Raw genomic sequence first — 17,092 nt, forward strand, 5'->3', positions numbered from 1 at the left:
TTTCCACTGAGGCTAGAGGAGAAAAAAAACAGAGGGTTAAGGGTGAAAGGAGAAAAGTTTAAAGAGAATTTTAAAGGGGGGGTATTCTTCACGCAGAGAGTGGTGGGAGTGTGGAATGAGCTGCCGGATAAAAAGTGGTAAATGTGGGGTCACTTATAACATTTAAGAAAAACTTGGATGGGTTCACGGATAAGAGAAGTGTGGAGGGATACGGTCCAAGGGCAAGTCAGTGGGAATAGGCAAAAAATGGTTCGGCATCTATAAGAAGGGCCAAAACACCTGTTTCTGTGCTGTAGTGTTCTATGGTTCTATGTAGGTACCAGCGATACAGGTAAAAAACAGAATCGAGTTCTACAAGCCAAAATTTGGGAGTTAGGAATTAAACTAAAACGTACGACTTCAAATGTAGTAATCTCAGGATTGCTACCAAAGCCACATGCTAGTCAGAGTAGAAATGTTAGGATAACTAAGATAAATACATGGCTTGAGGGGTCGTGCAAGAAGGAGGAATTCAAATTCCTGGACATTGGAACCAATTCTGAGGGAGTTGAGACCAGTACAAGTTGGATAATCTGTACCTGGGCAGGACTAGAATTATTGTCCTAGGGGGAGTATTTGCTCGTGCTGTTGGGGAGGGTTTAAACTAATGTAGCAGAGGGATGGGAACCGATGCAGGAAGTCAGAGGGAATTAAAGTGGGGACTGAAATAAAAGACAGTAAGGGGAAAAGTGGAAGGCAGAGAAACCAAAGACAGAAATCAAAAAGGTCTGAAGTACAGAGATTGTGGAGAACTCAGTGAATGGGTCCAGTCAGGCTCAGAGAGAGCGGACAAATCATGACACGACAGGTGGTTTGAGGTGTGTTTGCTTTAACGGAAGTAGTATGACAGGTAAGGCGGATGAACTTGAAGCTTGGATTGCTACATGGAACTCTGATATTTTGGCAGTTATGGAGACTTGGATGAAAGAAAGGAAGGACTGGCAGTTTTAGGTGTGACAGAGGAGGGTTGAAGAGAGGTGGAGGGGTGGCACTGTTAGTCAAGGAAAACATCACAGTAGTGCAGAGGGAGGACGATATGGAAGAGATAGGGATTAAGTCAGTGTGGGTGGAGTTGAGGAATAAAAAGGGAGAGATCACATTGCTAGGGGTGTACTATAGGCCACCCAACAGCCCAAAGTCAGTGGAGGAAGGCATTTGCAGGGGCATTTTGGACAGGTGCAGGAAGAATAGAGTGGTTGTAGTGGGTGATTTTAATTTTCCCGGAGTGAATTGGAGGGGGCCTAGAGCTGGGGGTACGGAGGGAGAGGAGTTTGTGAAATGTGTTATGGAAGGGTCGCTAGAACAGTATGTAACTAGCCCGACTAGGGGAGGGGCTATACTGGATTTAGTGTTGGGAAACGAGCCGGGGCAGGTGGGTGAGGTAGAGGTAGGCGAACATGTGGCGAACAGTGACCACAAGTCCGTCTACTTTAGGATAAAAATGGAAAGGGACGAGTGCCGTCCGAACGGGAGTGTGCTGAACTGGGGAAAGGTGAGCTATGGCAGGATTAGGAGGGAGCTGCAGCAAACTGATTGGGAGGGACTGTTAGCTGGCAAGTCCACGGTTGGCAAGTGGGAGGCTTTTAGGGACAAAATGAAATGGTTGCAGGGGAGGTATGTTCCGGTTAAGCGAAAGGATGGGAAAGGTAGGATTAGAGAGCCGTGGATTGCGGGGGATATTGAAGACTTGGTCAGGAAGAAGAGGGAGGCGTATGTTAGGTCAAAACAAATGGGTACGGAGAGTGCGCTGGAGGAATATAGAGAGAGTAGGAGGGAGCTAAAAAGGGGAATTAGAAGGGCAAAGAGAGGGCATGAGATGGCTTTGGCTGGTAGGATTAAGGAAAATCCAAAGGCATTTTATTCCTATATTACAGGCAAGAGAGTAGTTAGAGGGAAAATTGGTCCTCTTAGGGACAAGAGTGGAGAGTTGTGTATTGAGTCGGAGGGAATGGGGGAGCTCCTGAATGAATACTTTGCGTCAGTATTCACGAAGGAGAGGGGTTCGGAATCGTGCGGTCTCTTGGAGGGAGCAGAGCTTCAGTTGCAGGATATAGTTATTACGAGAGAGGAAGTGCTAGGGCTTTTAGGTAGCGTAAGGACGGATAAAGCTCCGGGGCCTGATGGTATTTATCCCAGGCTGCTTAGGGAGGCGAAAGATGAAATTGCTGGGCCTCTGGCGCAAATCTTTGTCTCTTCTTTGGACACAGGTGAGGTCCCAGAAGACTGGAGGGTAGCAAATGTGGTCCCGTTGTTCAAAAAAGGTAGTAGGGATAACCCTGGGAATTATAGACCGGTGAGTTTGACGTCGGTGGTAGGGAAGTTAATGGAAAAAATACTTAGGGGTAGGATGTATGAGCATTTGGAGCGTTGCGATCTGATTAGGGATACACAACATGGCTTTGTTAGAGGGAGGTCTTGCCTTACAAATCTGGTGGAATTCTTTGAGGAGGTGACAAAAACGGTTGACGATGGGAGAGCCGTTGATGTCATCTATATGGATTTCAGTAAGGCATTTGACAAAGTCCCTCACGATAGGCTGCTAGAAAAGGTTAAGGCGCATGGGATACGAGGCCAGGTAGCTAGGTGGATTGAGAACTGGCTGGGAAATAGGAGACAGAGGGTAGTTGTGGAGGGGACCTTGTCGGGCTGGAGGCCAGTGACCAGTGGTGTGCCGCAGGGCTCAGTACTGGGACCTCTCCTCTTTGTAGTCTACATAAATGACTTGGAAGAGGGCATAGGTGGTGTGATCAGCAAGTTTGCTGATGACACCAAGATGGCAGGGTTGGCGGGTACGGAACTGGATTGTCAGGTGATACAACAGGATATAGATAGGTTGGTGCAGTGGGCAGATAGGTGGCAGATGGCATTTAATCCTGACAAATGCGAGGTGATGCATTTTGGACGGAATAATGCAGAGAGGAGCTATGTGATAAAAGGTAGGCCGATTAGGAGTATAGACATACAGAGGGACCTGGGAGTGCAGGTTCACAAATCCATGAAGGTTGCGTCACAAGTGGAGAACGTTGTTAGGAAGGCTTCTGGGATGTTAGCCTTTATAGGAAGGGGCATAGAGTATAAAAGCTGCCGTCTAATGCTTCAGTTGTACAGAACGTTGGTTAGACCGCATTTGGAGTACTGCGTCCAGTTCTGGTCACCTTACTACCGGAAGGACGTGGAGTCTCTGGAAAGGGTGCAGAGGAGGTTTACCAGGATGTTGCCTGGCATGGGGGGACTGGGTTACGAGGAGAGGTTGAAGAAACTGGGACTATTCTCCTTGGAAAGACGGAGATTGAGAGGGGACATGATAGAAGTATATAAGATACTGAAGGGAATAGATAGAGTTAATAGTGAGAGACTGCTCCCTAGACTGGGTACGAACACGAGAGGTCATCATTTAAGGGTGAGGGGGGAGAGGTATAATTTGGAGGTGAGAAGAAGGTTCTTTACGCAGAGAGTTGTGGGGGTCTGGAACGCGCTACCGAGTAGGGTGGTGGAGGCAGGAACGTTGGACTCGTTTAAGATGCAGTTAGATAGGCACATGAGTGAAACGAGAATGGAGGGATATGGTAGGGGCTATTAAATAGGGTTAAACCTCGGGAGACACCGTAAAGGCAGGCTGTAAGATTAATATTTTTGTCTTTATTCCACAGGTGGAGGTCCACCTCGTGTCAAACGAGGGGCATGCACACGGCGGGTCGTGCGTGGGCTGCTCTTGGAAGTTCCAGGAGTGGCCTAGTACTTCATGTCGGTGTGTGTGCTTGATCCTGGACCGGTAGACGGGCGCCGCAACAGCTCAGTGACTAGCACTGCTGGCTGTGCAGACACATGGATTTGGGCCTGTGTCTGTGGGAGTTTGCGCATTCTCCCTGTGGTTGCGTGGGTTTCCTCCGGGCGCTCCGGTTTCCTCCCACACCCCAAAGATGTGCTCTTAGGCTAATCGGTTTTTACCAAATTGACACTATTTCTTCCCTGAATCTGACTGAGTAGGGTTCCATTCGTAGACATGCAGGGTAGAATAGGTGTAGGGTGATGCGGCGGCGCGGGCTCGTTGGGCCGAAGGGCCTGTTTCCCGTGCTGGGTTGTTCTTTGTTCTTTGTTCTAGTATTTCAGGATTTAGATACTTCAAGTGAAATAGAGAGGATGATAAAAGAGTTGGAGGTATTGCTTTACTGATTAGGGAAAATGTCACAGCTATACAAAGAGAGGGCCCCTTGGTGGGATCATGCAGAGAGGCCATATGGGTAGAACTCAGGGACAGGAGCGGTGCAATCACACTGTTGGAGTTGTACTACAGACCTCCCAATAGCCAGCGTGAAGTGGAGAAACTTTTGTGTCAGCAGATTATAGGAAAATGTAAAAATAACAGGGTTGTTGTGATGGACAATTTTAACTTCCCCAACATAGACTGGGATTCTTTTAGTGCCGGGGTTTGGATGGGACAGTTTGTTCAGTGTGTCCAAGAGTGTTTCTTCAGGCAGTATGTGGATAGTCCAACTCCAGGGGGGTGCAATCTTAGACTTGGTTCTGGGAAACGAGCCTGGACAGGTGATTGGTGTTTCAGTGGGGAACCATTTTGAGAACAGTGATCACAATTCTAAAAGTTTCAAGATACTTGTAGAAAAGGATAGAAGTAGTCCCAGAGTGAAAGTACTAAACTGGTGGAAGGATAATTACGACAGTATTAGGCAGGAGCCAGGAAATGTAGACTGGGGGTGACTGAGGATAAATCCACATCCAATATACGGGAATCTTTTAAAAGTCAGTTGTTAACAATTCAGAATGAGTATGTCCCTGTAGAAATGAAGGATAAAGATGGCAATATTCAGGAACCCCGGGTGACAAGAGAGATTGTAAGCTCAGTGAAAAAGAAGAAGGAGGCATATATAAATTTCAGGAAATTGAAAACTGATAAAGGAATATAAAGATAGCAGGAAAGAGCTTAAACAGAAACCTAGGAGAAAAAAGGGGCCATGAAATATCCTTGGCAGGCAGGATTAATGAGAATCTCTAGGCTTTTTATGCATATATAAGGAGAAAGAGGGTAGCTAAGGAAAGCGTAGGTCCATACAAGGACAGTGGAGGAATTTGTGTGTGGAGCCAGATGAGCTGGGTGAGGTCCTTAATGAGTGTTTTGCATTAGTATTCACAAAGGAGAAGGATGTGGTGGATGGTGAGTGTAGAAAGCTGGATGCTTACATTCTAGGACATATTGATGATAAGGGAGGAGGTATTGGAGGTTTTGAAAAACATTAAGGTGGACAAGTCCCTAGGGCCAAATAGAGTCTAATCCAGAATACTGAGAGAGTCGAGGGAAGAAATTGCTGAGGCCTTGGGATTGGAGTAGCTAACATTGTTCCTCTCTTTTAGAAGGGCAGAAGAGACAATCTAGGAAATTACAGGCCTGTGAGCCTTAAATCAGCGGTAGGGAAATGATTGGAGAAAATTCTTAGGGACAGGATGTACTCACATCCGGAACAGAATAGGCTATCTCTCTTAAGAGAGATAGGCAACATAGTTTTGTGAAGAGGAGATCATGTCACACAAACTTGATTGAGTTCTTTGAGGAAGTGACAAGGAAAATTGACCAGGGCAGGGCAGTGGATGTTGTATACATGGACTTTAGTAAAGCCTTCAATAAGATTCCTCATGGCAGGCTGATACTGAAGGTAAAATCATATGGGATCCAAGGTGAGCTGATAAGATGAACACAAAATTGGCTTGGGCATAGAGAAAGCAGAGAGCAACAGTAGAAGGGTACTTTTCTAACTGGAAGTCTGTGACAAGCAAGCGTTCCACAAGGATCAGTGTGCGGGGGCTCTGTTGTTTGCAATACATGTAAATGATTAGGAAGAAAATGAAGTGGTCTGATTAATAAATTTGCAGATGATACGAAAATTGGGAGATTAGCAGATAGTGAGGAAGATTGTCAGAGAATATAGCAGGATATAAAATCAGCTGGAGACCTGGGCCAAAAGATGACAGATGGAATTTAACCCAGACAAATGTGAGGTGATGCAATTTGGAAGATCTACTACAGAAGAAAAGTATACAGTAAATGGTAGAGCCCTTAGAAATATTAGCGTACGGAGGGATCTAGGCGTGTAGATCCATAGCTCCCTGAAGATGGCAACTCAGGTGGTCAAGAAGGCACGTGATATGTTGGCCTTCATCGGTTGGGGTGTTGAGTATAAGAACTGGAAAATCATGTTGCAGCTGTACAAGATTTTGTTTAGAGTATTGTGTACAATTCTGGTTGCACACTACCAAAAGGATGTTGATGCATTGGAAAGGGTGCAGAAGAGATTTACTAGGGTGTTGCCTGGTTTGGAGGAAATGGACTATGAAGAAAGATTGAACAAAGTTGGATTGTTTTCATTGGAGCACCAGAGGATGACTGGGGACTGATAGAGGTTTACAAGATTTTGACAGGCTTGGATAGAGTGGGCAGTCAGAGTCCTTTTCCTAGGGTCAAAGGATCAAATTACTCAGGGACAAAGATTGAAAGTGAGAGGGAGAAAGTTTAAAAGAGATGTAAGGCAAATTTTTCACACAGAGGGTTCTGAATGCCTGGGATGTGCTGCCAGAGGAGATGGTAGAAGCAGGTTCTATACAATGTCCAAGAGGCATCTGGATAGATACATGAAAAGGCAGGGGGTAGAGAGGTATGGGCCATGTAGAGGCAAGAAAATATTAGATTCGAGAAACATCTGTGTTGGCACAAGTTTGGTGGGCCGCAGGACCTGCTCTTGTGTTGTACTTCCTTTGTTCTTTGTTCATCAGAGGGGATTTGGAGGAGAAATCCACATATGTCTGATTGGGAGACAGCTACCACTTGGTTTCAGAGTTAGGTATTGTCTGACCACAGTAAGCCTTGTTGGGTTAGAGGGGCTGCATTTTCTCTGTGAATATTATAGTATAAGACATATTTTGTAACCTGTATTATCTTTATAAATGTACACAGATTTTAAGCATCAGCGAGAGTGAAGGAGTATTGTATTACAGACAAAGGTATTGGGCAAGATCTTCCCGCTGTTCACATCAACAGGATCTTCTAGTCCCACTGACTACGCATCGTGCGGAGAATTTTCCAGATTCACGGGATGGATTTGATGGGAGATTCCATCCAATGGCAGGCCACTTTCCACCACTGAGAAACACACCACGGGGAGGGGCAGAATATCTCAAACTTCATAAAACTATAAGAATTAGGGGGCAGAGTAGGCCATTTGGCCCCTCAAGCCTGCTTCACCATTCAATAGGATCATGGCTGATCCAACATTTCTCACGTTCACTTTCCTGCCCTTTCTCTATAACCCTTGATTCCCTTACCGATCAAGAATCAATCAATCTCTGCCTTAAATATGCACAAGGACTCACACTGTCCCCGTATCTCACACCTTTGTATCTGGTGGAGCTGTACAGAGCAGCACATTTACCAGCAGTTCCAAAAACTGTCAACCTCAAGAGAAGAAATTCCTCCTTATCTCAATCTTAAATTGGCACTTCTTTATTCTGAGACTATACTCTCTGGTCCTTGACTCTCCCATGGTAGGAAACATGCACTCAGCATTTGCCCTGCTGAGCCCCTTAAGGATTCTTCATGTTTCAACATGATCACCTCTCAATCGTCTAAATTCCAATGAGTCCCAACTTATTTAACCTTTCCTCATAAAGACAACCCCTTCACACTGGGGTTCATTCTATTGAACCTTCACTGAACTGCCTCCGATTAAATAATGGACTGAATTCTCTGTCCTCGCCTGCAGCTCGGATACTCCAGTCCTGCTGCAGTGAACGGAGATTTGGCTGAGCAACAAATTCTCTGTCCTTGCTTGCAGCAGCAGTGGGGCATGAATAGCTGGAGAATTCCAGCTAGTGTCCTTCCTTAAACAAGGGACCAAAACTGCTCACAGTACTCCAGGTGTGGTCTCACCAGTACCTTGTACAGTTGCAGCAAGGATTCCCTACTCTTATACTCCAACTCCTTTGAAGTAAGGGCCAATATTCCATTAGCTTTTCTGAAAACGTGCTGCACCTGTGTGCTAGCTTTCTGTGTTTTGTGCCCAAGTACCTCAAGCCCCTTTGTTTTGCAGCTTTCTGCAGTTTTTCTCCATTTAAAAAAATACTCTGTTCTTTTGTTCTCCCTTCCAAAATGAACAACTTCACATTTTCCCACATTATATTCCATTTACCAACTTTTTGCCCACTGAACTTTTCAATATCTCTTTACAAACTGTTTATATTCCTTTCACAACCTACCTTTCCACCTATTTATGCGTTGTCTGCACATCTGGCTGCACTACATATGCTTCCTTCCTCCAGTTTAATAAATATTTTTATCTGTTGTTAAAAGCTATTTGGCAGTCCTGTGACTTTGTTCATCTTAGCAGAACAGATGCACTGATGTAACATCAGATGTTGGGATCTTCTCAGAAAATGTCTGCTTCTTGTCAGTGTGATAAGGAACCTAAGAACAGATGTCACCACAGACTACCCACTCTAAGGTTTAGCAACTGAGATGAATGAATCAAGTATGCATGCATATGTGAACGTACAAAAGCTAATTAGTTAAAATCTGGGATTAATTTCAGAATAAGTGCTTGACATTTTGTTAACAAGCGACATGTGTGACACTGGAGACAACTATTACCAGATCAGCATCTTATGCAACTGATCCCAATGGATCACCAGAAAATTTCTATTGGGGTAAAAAAAGCCAAACCACAGATTTATCTCACCTTAGTTAAATGCATACTCCAATAATCCTAGTTAATAAGCAAAGTTCCCTTTCAGAGTACACTTGTCAGAAACAAATAAAACCTTAACCTACCACAATGCTCATTACTGTCCAATGTTTGCCTCACTTTTCACTGGCTCAGTTCCCAGCTGTCTCATCAAATGACCATCTCCCTTTTGTCAGTTTAGGGTTTAGGTAGCGATGGACAGCAATCTATTTGGTGAGGAGGTATATGACATCCAATCCTGAAATTATCACCATCTGACATCTGTACCTTCACTTGTCATAAGAAATAAAAACCCTAGCAAAATATTCTCCCTCTAACATCTCAATCTCACTTCAATAGAGATCAGATATCCTTTTTAACTGGATGCAGCCTGACACAGTGCAACACATTTACCAGCTGATGACTATTTGAGTTGCTTCATGGATTATTTAAAGAACTGATGTGAGGTATAATAAAATCTTGAATTATTGTAAAATGAAACATTGCAACAATTTGTACCTGCTAGCTCCCATTATGAACATATCATTGTGAGTCCAGACTACCTGTGGTTGGGGGTAGCCTGTGACAGAGCAGCTGATTCGCACTTCTTTCCTTTCAGTGAACGTCTGGTTCTTGGGGTAGACGGTAACTCTTGGAGGTTCTGATTTAAAGCATAACATTACCAGTTACTTACAATAAAATTATTTAGCAAATCATGCAGAAAGAGAAAGTTCAGACAAGATAGATCAATTAATTGAAAAGCACTCAAACATTATAAACCTGAGCCTCAGTTTGCCTAAAAAGGCAGGCAATTTTATTTAATTGAAATTACATTCTCTGGATTACCAATGTGGAACATAATCATTGTAATCTCATATCCTAATATACAAATATCAGGTTACAAATTCAGCTACTCAAAAATATTTCAACCTGGCCCAGGTTCTGGGACATTTGTGGGTCTCTTTCTTTAATTAGGAGTAAGCTAAGAATACATTCAAGATGGTTCCAAATCCCCACATAAGAGTTTCACTCCTCGTCAGTGCAACTCCAGGGCAGGATATTTGGCTCCTGCTGGGACAGACTCTGAGGTGGACAGACGTGAAAAATAGTCAGCATCTAGTGTGCCAATTCCCTGGCTCCATCCAATCCCTGGGCTATTTTCCCATAAGTCAGAGAGTGGGGCGGGAGAGGAGGCACACAGCAGGACCATCAGCCCAAAACTGTAGGTTGTCAGGTAAACTAATTAAACCCCTACAGAGCTTATTGTCAGAGATAAATTGATTATTTTCCAAGGCCCCACAAGCTGCAAGGGAAAGTATAGCTCCCTGTAGGTGGTCTCCCAGCAGTATACTCAGGCCAGCATTTCAGGCAGGCTGAAAGGCTTGCTCCATGTGACTGGGAACAGCCAGGATGTGGAGATGGCAGTGTTGGACTTAGGTAAGCACAGTATGAAGTCTCACCACACAGGTTAAAGTCCAAAAGGTTTATTTGGTAGCACAAGCCACAAGCTTTCAGAACGCTGTCCCTTCATCAGGTGAGTGGGAGTTCTGTTCACAAACAGGGATATGAAGACACAAACTCAATTTACAAAATAATGGTTGGAATGCGAGTCTTTACAAGTAATCAAGTCTTAAAGGTACAGACAATGTGAGTGAAGAGAGGTTAAGCACAGGTTAAAGAGATGTGTATTATCCCCAGCCAGGATAGTTAGCAAGATTTTACAAGCCCAGGAAAGTTGTGGGGGTTGCAGATAGTGTGGCAAGAACTCAAGATCCCGGTTGAGGCCATCCTCATGTGTATGGAACTTGGCTATCAGTCTCTGCTCAGCAATTCTGCGTTGTCGTGTGTCATGAAGGCCACCTTGGAGAACATTCTTGCCTGGTGATTGTCGAGCGTCTGCATGGTTTCCCCAATGTATCCAGAGTTCTCTTTCTGTTGGGGAACATTTCAGCAGTCACGTGCATTCGGCCTCTGATCTTCGGGTAAGCATTCTCCAAGGCAGCCTTCACGAGATACAACAGCGCACAGTCACTGAGCAGAGACTGATAGCCAAGTTCCGCACACATGAGAACAGCCTCAGCCGGGATCTTGGGTTCATGTCACACTATCTGTAACCCCCACGACTTGCCTGGACTTGCAAAATCTCATTAACTATCCTGGCTGGAGACAATATGCATCTCTTTAAGTTGGGCTTAACCCTGTCTCCACTCACATTGTCTGTACCTTTAAGACTTGATTACTCGTGAGTAAAGACTCGTATTCCAACCATTATTTTGTAAATTGAGTTTGTGTATTTATATGCCCTGTTTGTGAACAGGACTCCCATTCACCTGATGAAGGGGCAGCGCTCTGAAAGCTTGTGGCTTGCACTACCAAATAAGCCTATTGGACTTTAATCTGGGAACAGCAGCACCTGCAGGTTGCTGTAGGAACATTGTCAGCCACTTCAGGTCTTGAACAGCAGGTTAGGTGTAAGGATTCGCATTCTAATCAGTAATCTCTAAACTGTCTGTGCTTTATATGCTCTGTCTGAGGCCAGAACTCTCCATTCACCTGACGAAGAGGGAAACCTCGAAAGCTTGTGAGTCTATTATCAAATAAATCGGTTGGACTAAAACCTGGTGTTGTCAGACTTTTTACTGTGTCCCCTCTCTCCCACAGCCCCCAAGTGGTTGCTTAAGCCTGTGTATGTAGAAAGCTCCTGCAGAAGCAGACAGCTATTAACCCTCTGTGCTGCCTAGCATCATTCTCCAATATACAACAGTAACCAAACAGGTTTTAGACCTCAACCAAGACTGTGTCAATAAAAGCTCTTTAAAAATGAAATACTGAGACTAGGTATCCTACAAGAGGTGGAAGTCAGACCATTTCCTGGCAATTAGACCTCTAAAAGTGACTGGGTTTGAACTAGCCAATTCATGGGTTACAGGGGTGGGCAAGGAATTAAGCCTGACTAGACCAGCTCAACCCAACAGCCAAACAAATTTGCATTGTAACAGCCTTTGTAAAAAACCACATGTTGTTAACAAACTGACAGCCAACAGACAAGTAAAACACCCAAAGCCCATCAATGGTACTTAGTCCAGCATCACAGGAAGGTGAGAGACAGTGCTGCCAACCAGAGATGATGATAAGATAAAGAACTTTGAAACCTTGATACAAAAACTAAATCTTTAAATGAATGTAATCAGCAGCTTGAAAAAAAGTATGCCAGCAGATGACCCAGGGCCTAAAAACAGTTTAGAGTCATCTCAGTATTGACAGTGGCCAAGAGAATGGATGTGTGTGTGGGAGTGTCTGTTTTATGTATTTTTTAACCCTTTGTGATGAAATGAGAATGAATCTCACTTAATTTCTGAGATGATGAAAGTATCACAATGATAGATCAAAAACTCAAACTATGAACCGGCATATTTAACTTTTAAATAAAACATGTGTTTTTAAAAAAATGCACTTACAAGTCAAAGATGGCTGAGGGTGTACATTCTAATAATGTGAAATCAGTGATTGTTTGAGAAGTTTCTGTGTAGATGATACAATGTCCTGAGAAACAATGGAATATTACACCCTGTTGTTTTACAAAGGATGTTACAATGCAAATTTGTTTGGCTGTTGGTAACACGAGGATACCTGCGTGGGTGCAGCAAATAATCTGTGAGTTTCTAAACTGAATATATGTAGCAGGCTTTAGTATCCGAATATCATAATTTTCCATTAAAAAAATCACAAAGCTGTGAATATACCAGTTTCTGAGTGCCCTTCCCTGCTATCAAATAATTTTCTCTCCAAATAGCCCATGAGGTAAGTATATATTTAACATGACTGTACTTAACTGCAACAGGTTCCTTAAACAAGGGACATATTGTTTCATCTCATGGTCAATTATGTTAGAAGTATTTGAAAAATAAAAGTTCAGTTTTAACAGAAGATTCACTTTTAATGAAAGATGGTGTTAGCCATTGATAGTGGTTATTTTAGGCAGATCAATCTTTACAAATAAATGTGAGAAATCATTGTTTCCAGCACATTAAAGGAGAATCTCTCTTTGTACAAGCATATAAGGCAATTAACATGTCAGCTAAATGCCAGAGCTGTTGAGCACAACATGAAGTGAAGCTTGAGAGCCATTTTGCAAAGTACAGATGTTTTCAATATTCTAGTTTTATTCAAGAAAATATAAAGGCATTAGAAACATGGTTCCATTTTACTGCCAGAATTCCTAGAAGAGGGAACACTGAGGCAAATTATTTTTATACAATGTTTTGTTGTATATTACCTCTCATCACCAGGGAGATATTAGCACACGTATTTACCCAGCAATCATGGGCAACAACCAGAGCTAAACGTTACCACCTTTAGGGTAACATAGGTGCCACTTTCACAACTACCACTTGGGACTTTCAAGAGCATCGAAAAAGTATTAAGCTATTTTGCAATGAGCTTGTCTAGTTCCTGTTTTGAAAAAGTACAAGTCTTTATTAGCTATTCAAAGTTGGATAATAACAAAGCGAGCAATTAGATTAATCTCATATGTCACATTATGATTTTCAATCATGAGCTGCTCTCCATATTTCTTATAGCTTTCGCTGTTGCTTTCACTTAATTAATGATAAGCTATAATTCCAGTCAGAATATTATGACAGCAGAAGAATTACAGAGACATGATAGGTAGTTAAATCTCAGAATCCCTCATGACCAATATTCATAGTTCTGTACATATGAAATATCTTCGATGATGTAAATTTATATTTTCAGCTTGCCTTCAATTACAAAATTGTCCCAAATGCTGAAGCTACTGCTGGATGACCTGTCAAAACAGTGGCATATTCACACGGAAAATCTCATTTTGGAGATTGCATAGTATTTTCATAGAATCCCGACAATGCAGACGGAGGCCATTTGGCCCACCAGGTCTGCACTGATAATAATCCCACCCCCGGCCCTATCTCCACAATCCCACACATTTACCCCATTAATCCCTCTAACCCACATATCTCAGGACACACTAAGGGTCAATTTAGCATGGCCAATCAATCTAACCTGCACATCTTTGGACTGTGGGATGAAGGAGTACAATATCAAGGGTAGGAGTCTTAGCTGTGTTGAAGAGCAGAAGGATCTTGGGGTCCGGGTCCATAAGACTCTTAAATCGGCCTCGCAGGTGGAGGTTGTGCCCAAGAAGGCGTATGGTGTACTGGCCTTCATTAATCGAGGGATTGAGTTTAGGAGTCGGGAGGTAATGCTGCAACTTTATAAGACCCTCGTCAGACCCCACTTGGAGTACTGTGCGCAGTTCTGGTCACCTCACTATAGGAAGGGCGTGGAAGCTATTGAGAGGGTGCAGAGGACATTTACAAGGATGTTGCCTGGATTGGGAGGCATGCCTTATGAAGATAGGTTGAGGGAGCTAGGACTCTTCTCCCTGGCGAGACAAAGGTTGAGAGGCGACCTGATAGAGGTTTATAAAATGTTGACAGGAATAGATAGGGTGGATTCTCGGAGGCTATTTCCCAGGGCTGAAATGGTCGCTACAAGAGGACACAGGTTTAAGGTGCTGGGAAGCAAGTATAGAGGAGATGTTAGGGGTACTTTTCACTCAGAGGGTGGTCAGTGAGTGGGATCGGCTGCCGTCGGTGGTGGTAAAGGTGAACTCGCTGGATTCTTTTAAAAGATTTCTAGATGAGTATATGGGATCTAATGGGATTGGGAGTTACAGATAGTTCTATGACTTGGTAGGTAGGATGTGATTGGCGCAACTTGTGGGCCGAAGGGCCTGTTTGTGCTGTAGTGTTCTATGTTCTATGTTAAACCTGGTGTTGTCAGACTTCTTACTGTGGGAGGAAACCAGAGCACCGAGAGGAAACCCAAGAAGATTACTTAGGTGTCCGATATATCACTTTAACACCAGGGAGTTGGAAAGACGATGGAATTTTCATTCATTTGTCATCGGTCCACATATTTATTACAAAACAGGTTTGTGTTAATGTATGATTCATGATGCTATTGTTAGCCATATGGTTAGCAAGAACCAAGGAAACCTGAGGTTAACATTCTTTAATCAATACAGAAACAATCAATCATTACATTGCTATGTCTAAACTAACAACTTAAATCTTAAAAAGTTACAAGTTAAGAATTGGAACTGGAAGTTAAATTAAGTTGATGTACTCAGATGCTCTTGCTGAAATTTTAACATTTCATCTCTGAGCCAGGTTAAAACTGGGTCTCAATATAGAACTCAATTTATATGCTTGGTAAACGAGAATAACAGCTGTAACGGGATTTACTTCCAAAATGTTTGTGAAAAATGTCATGAGACTGTGGGACAAGGGAAAATAGAACAAATAAAGCCTGTGAATAACCCACTCAAAAAAAAAGCCCAGACAAGTACCATATCAATATTATATTTTGGCTTACCTTCAAATTGCTGAAAAAAACACAGTACTCATCAAAGAAAATGTTAGAAAAAACACGCAAAAATCCTTATAGAATTATTACAGATAGAAGTATGGACCTGGATGAGGAAGTGGAGGGATGGGTAAGTAAGTTTGCTGATGACACGAAGGTTGGTCGTGTTGTGGATGGTCTGGAAGGATGGCAAAAGTTGCAGCAGGACATAGATAGGATGCAGGACTGGGCGGAGAAGTGGCAGATGGACTTCAACGCAGATAAATGTGTAGTCGTCCATTTTGGCAGAACCAACGGGATGAATGAGTACACTATCAAGGGCAGAAGTCTGAGTAGTGTTGAAGAGCAGAAGGATCTTGGGGTCCGGGTCCACAGGACTCTTAAATCGGCCTCGCAGGTGGAAGAGGTGGTCAAGAAGGCGTATGGTGTACTGGCCTTCATTAATCGAGGGATTGAGTTTAGGAGTCGGGAGGTAATGCTGCAACTTTATAAGACCCTTGTCAGGCCTCATTTAGAGTATTGTGCGCAGTTCTGGTCGCCTCACTATAGGAAAGATGTAGAAGCTATTGAGAGGGTACAGAGGAGATTTACAAGGATGTTGCCTGGACTGGGAGGCATGCCTTATGAAGTTAGGTTGAGGGAGCTGGGACTCTTTTCCCTGGAGAGACGAAGGTTGAGAGGCGACCTGATAGAAGTTTACAAAATGTTGAGAGGAATAGATAGGGTGGACTCTCAGAGGCTATTTCCCCAGGTTGAAATGGTTGCTACGAGAGGACACAGATTTAAGGTGCGGGGAGGGAGGTTCAGAAGTGATGTTAGGGGTAAGTTTTTCACTCAGAGGGTGGTGAGTGAATGGAATCGGCTGCCGTCAGTGGTGGTGGAGGCGAACTCGCTGGGGTCTTTTAAAAGACTTCTGGATGAGTATATGGGGTTTAATGAGATTGAGGGTTATAGATAGGTCTGTAGGTTGGTAGGTGTTGATGTGATCGGCACAACTCGTGGGCCGAAGGGCCTGTTTGTGCTGTAGTGTTCTATGTTCTATGTTCTAAGTAAGAGAATGCTGTGGAATATGATGGGCCCTACCCAGGTAGATCCATGAAACTGGACCTGCCAAAAGCAGCAGCTGCTCAGGATATGCAATGTTGGATGTAGTAGATTCAGGGAGGAGTTCACACTCAGAGGAGAGGAGTGTTCACTTCTGTGGAGGATTGTGCGCATGTGTGAAGGAATGTGTGTGTGTAGGAGAGTGTGTGTGTTCGTTTGCAGGGGCGGGGGGTGGGGCAGCGGTGAGTTCAAATGAAGAATGAGCAGTGTGTGGAGGGCATTTTGAGACACTGAGCAAGTGTGTGAAGTGAATGCGAGACACTGACTGTGTGGAGATGACAGTGAGCAAACCTTACACACAATCCCAGTTTTCACACTGACTCTCACCAACACACACCACTCATCCACCCACACACATTGATCATCTCATACTCTTATGAATTTTTATTACTTACTCTTTTTGAACATAAGTCATTGCTGCAACATTGCTGTATTTTTGCTCAACAACTGTTTATTTCCTTAGAACCTTGACTTTTTTTTTGAAATTCAGTTTATTGTTGTGCCAAACCGTATCTTTCTGAAATTTGTACATTAGCTCCTTGACTGAGAAAAACATGCAGATGTGGCCTCCTGAGCAAAAAAGTTTGACAAGCGTGTCATGAAGGAATCTGCAAACTCATTCTGTCCTCTATATATGGATGGATGTTTTAAGTACAAATCTAAAAGACACTCAAACTCCAATGTAGAGAAATGGGGAAAAAAATAAATTATTAGGAAATTCAATCTACGTTCAAATAGTTATGAGTAGCAGGAATGTAAATTTGGGACTAGCCCAAATTTTAAAATTCCTGTACACCCTATGTCCATACTTGGTGAAA

General features: G+C 43.4%; 1 protein-coding gene across 1 annotated transcript in view; it reads right to left on the minus strand.

Moving 5' to 3' along the window:
• hmcn1 (hemicentin 1) overlaps positions 1–17,092 on the minus strand; it is a 543,993-nt gene that overhangs the window by 354,415 nt on the left and 172,486 nt on the right. Inside the window, exon 12 of the mRNA XM_080195726.1 lies at positions 9,282–9,423. Coding sequence (XP_080051852.1) covers positions 9,282–9,423 — 142 coding nt within the window. The remainder of the gene's footprint in view (positions 1–9,281; positions 9,424–17,092) is intronic.

Source organism: Carcharhinus amblyrhynchos, chromosome 9 (genome assembly GCF_965287045.1).
Source record: "Carcharhinus amblyrhynchos chromosome 9, sCarAmb.v2.hapA, whole genome shotgun sequence".
NCBI lineage: Eukaryota > Metazoa > Chordata > Chondrichthyes > Carcharhiniformes > Carcharhinidae > Carcharhinus > Carcharhinus amblyrhynchos.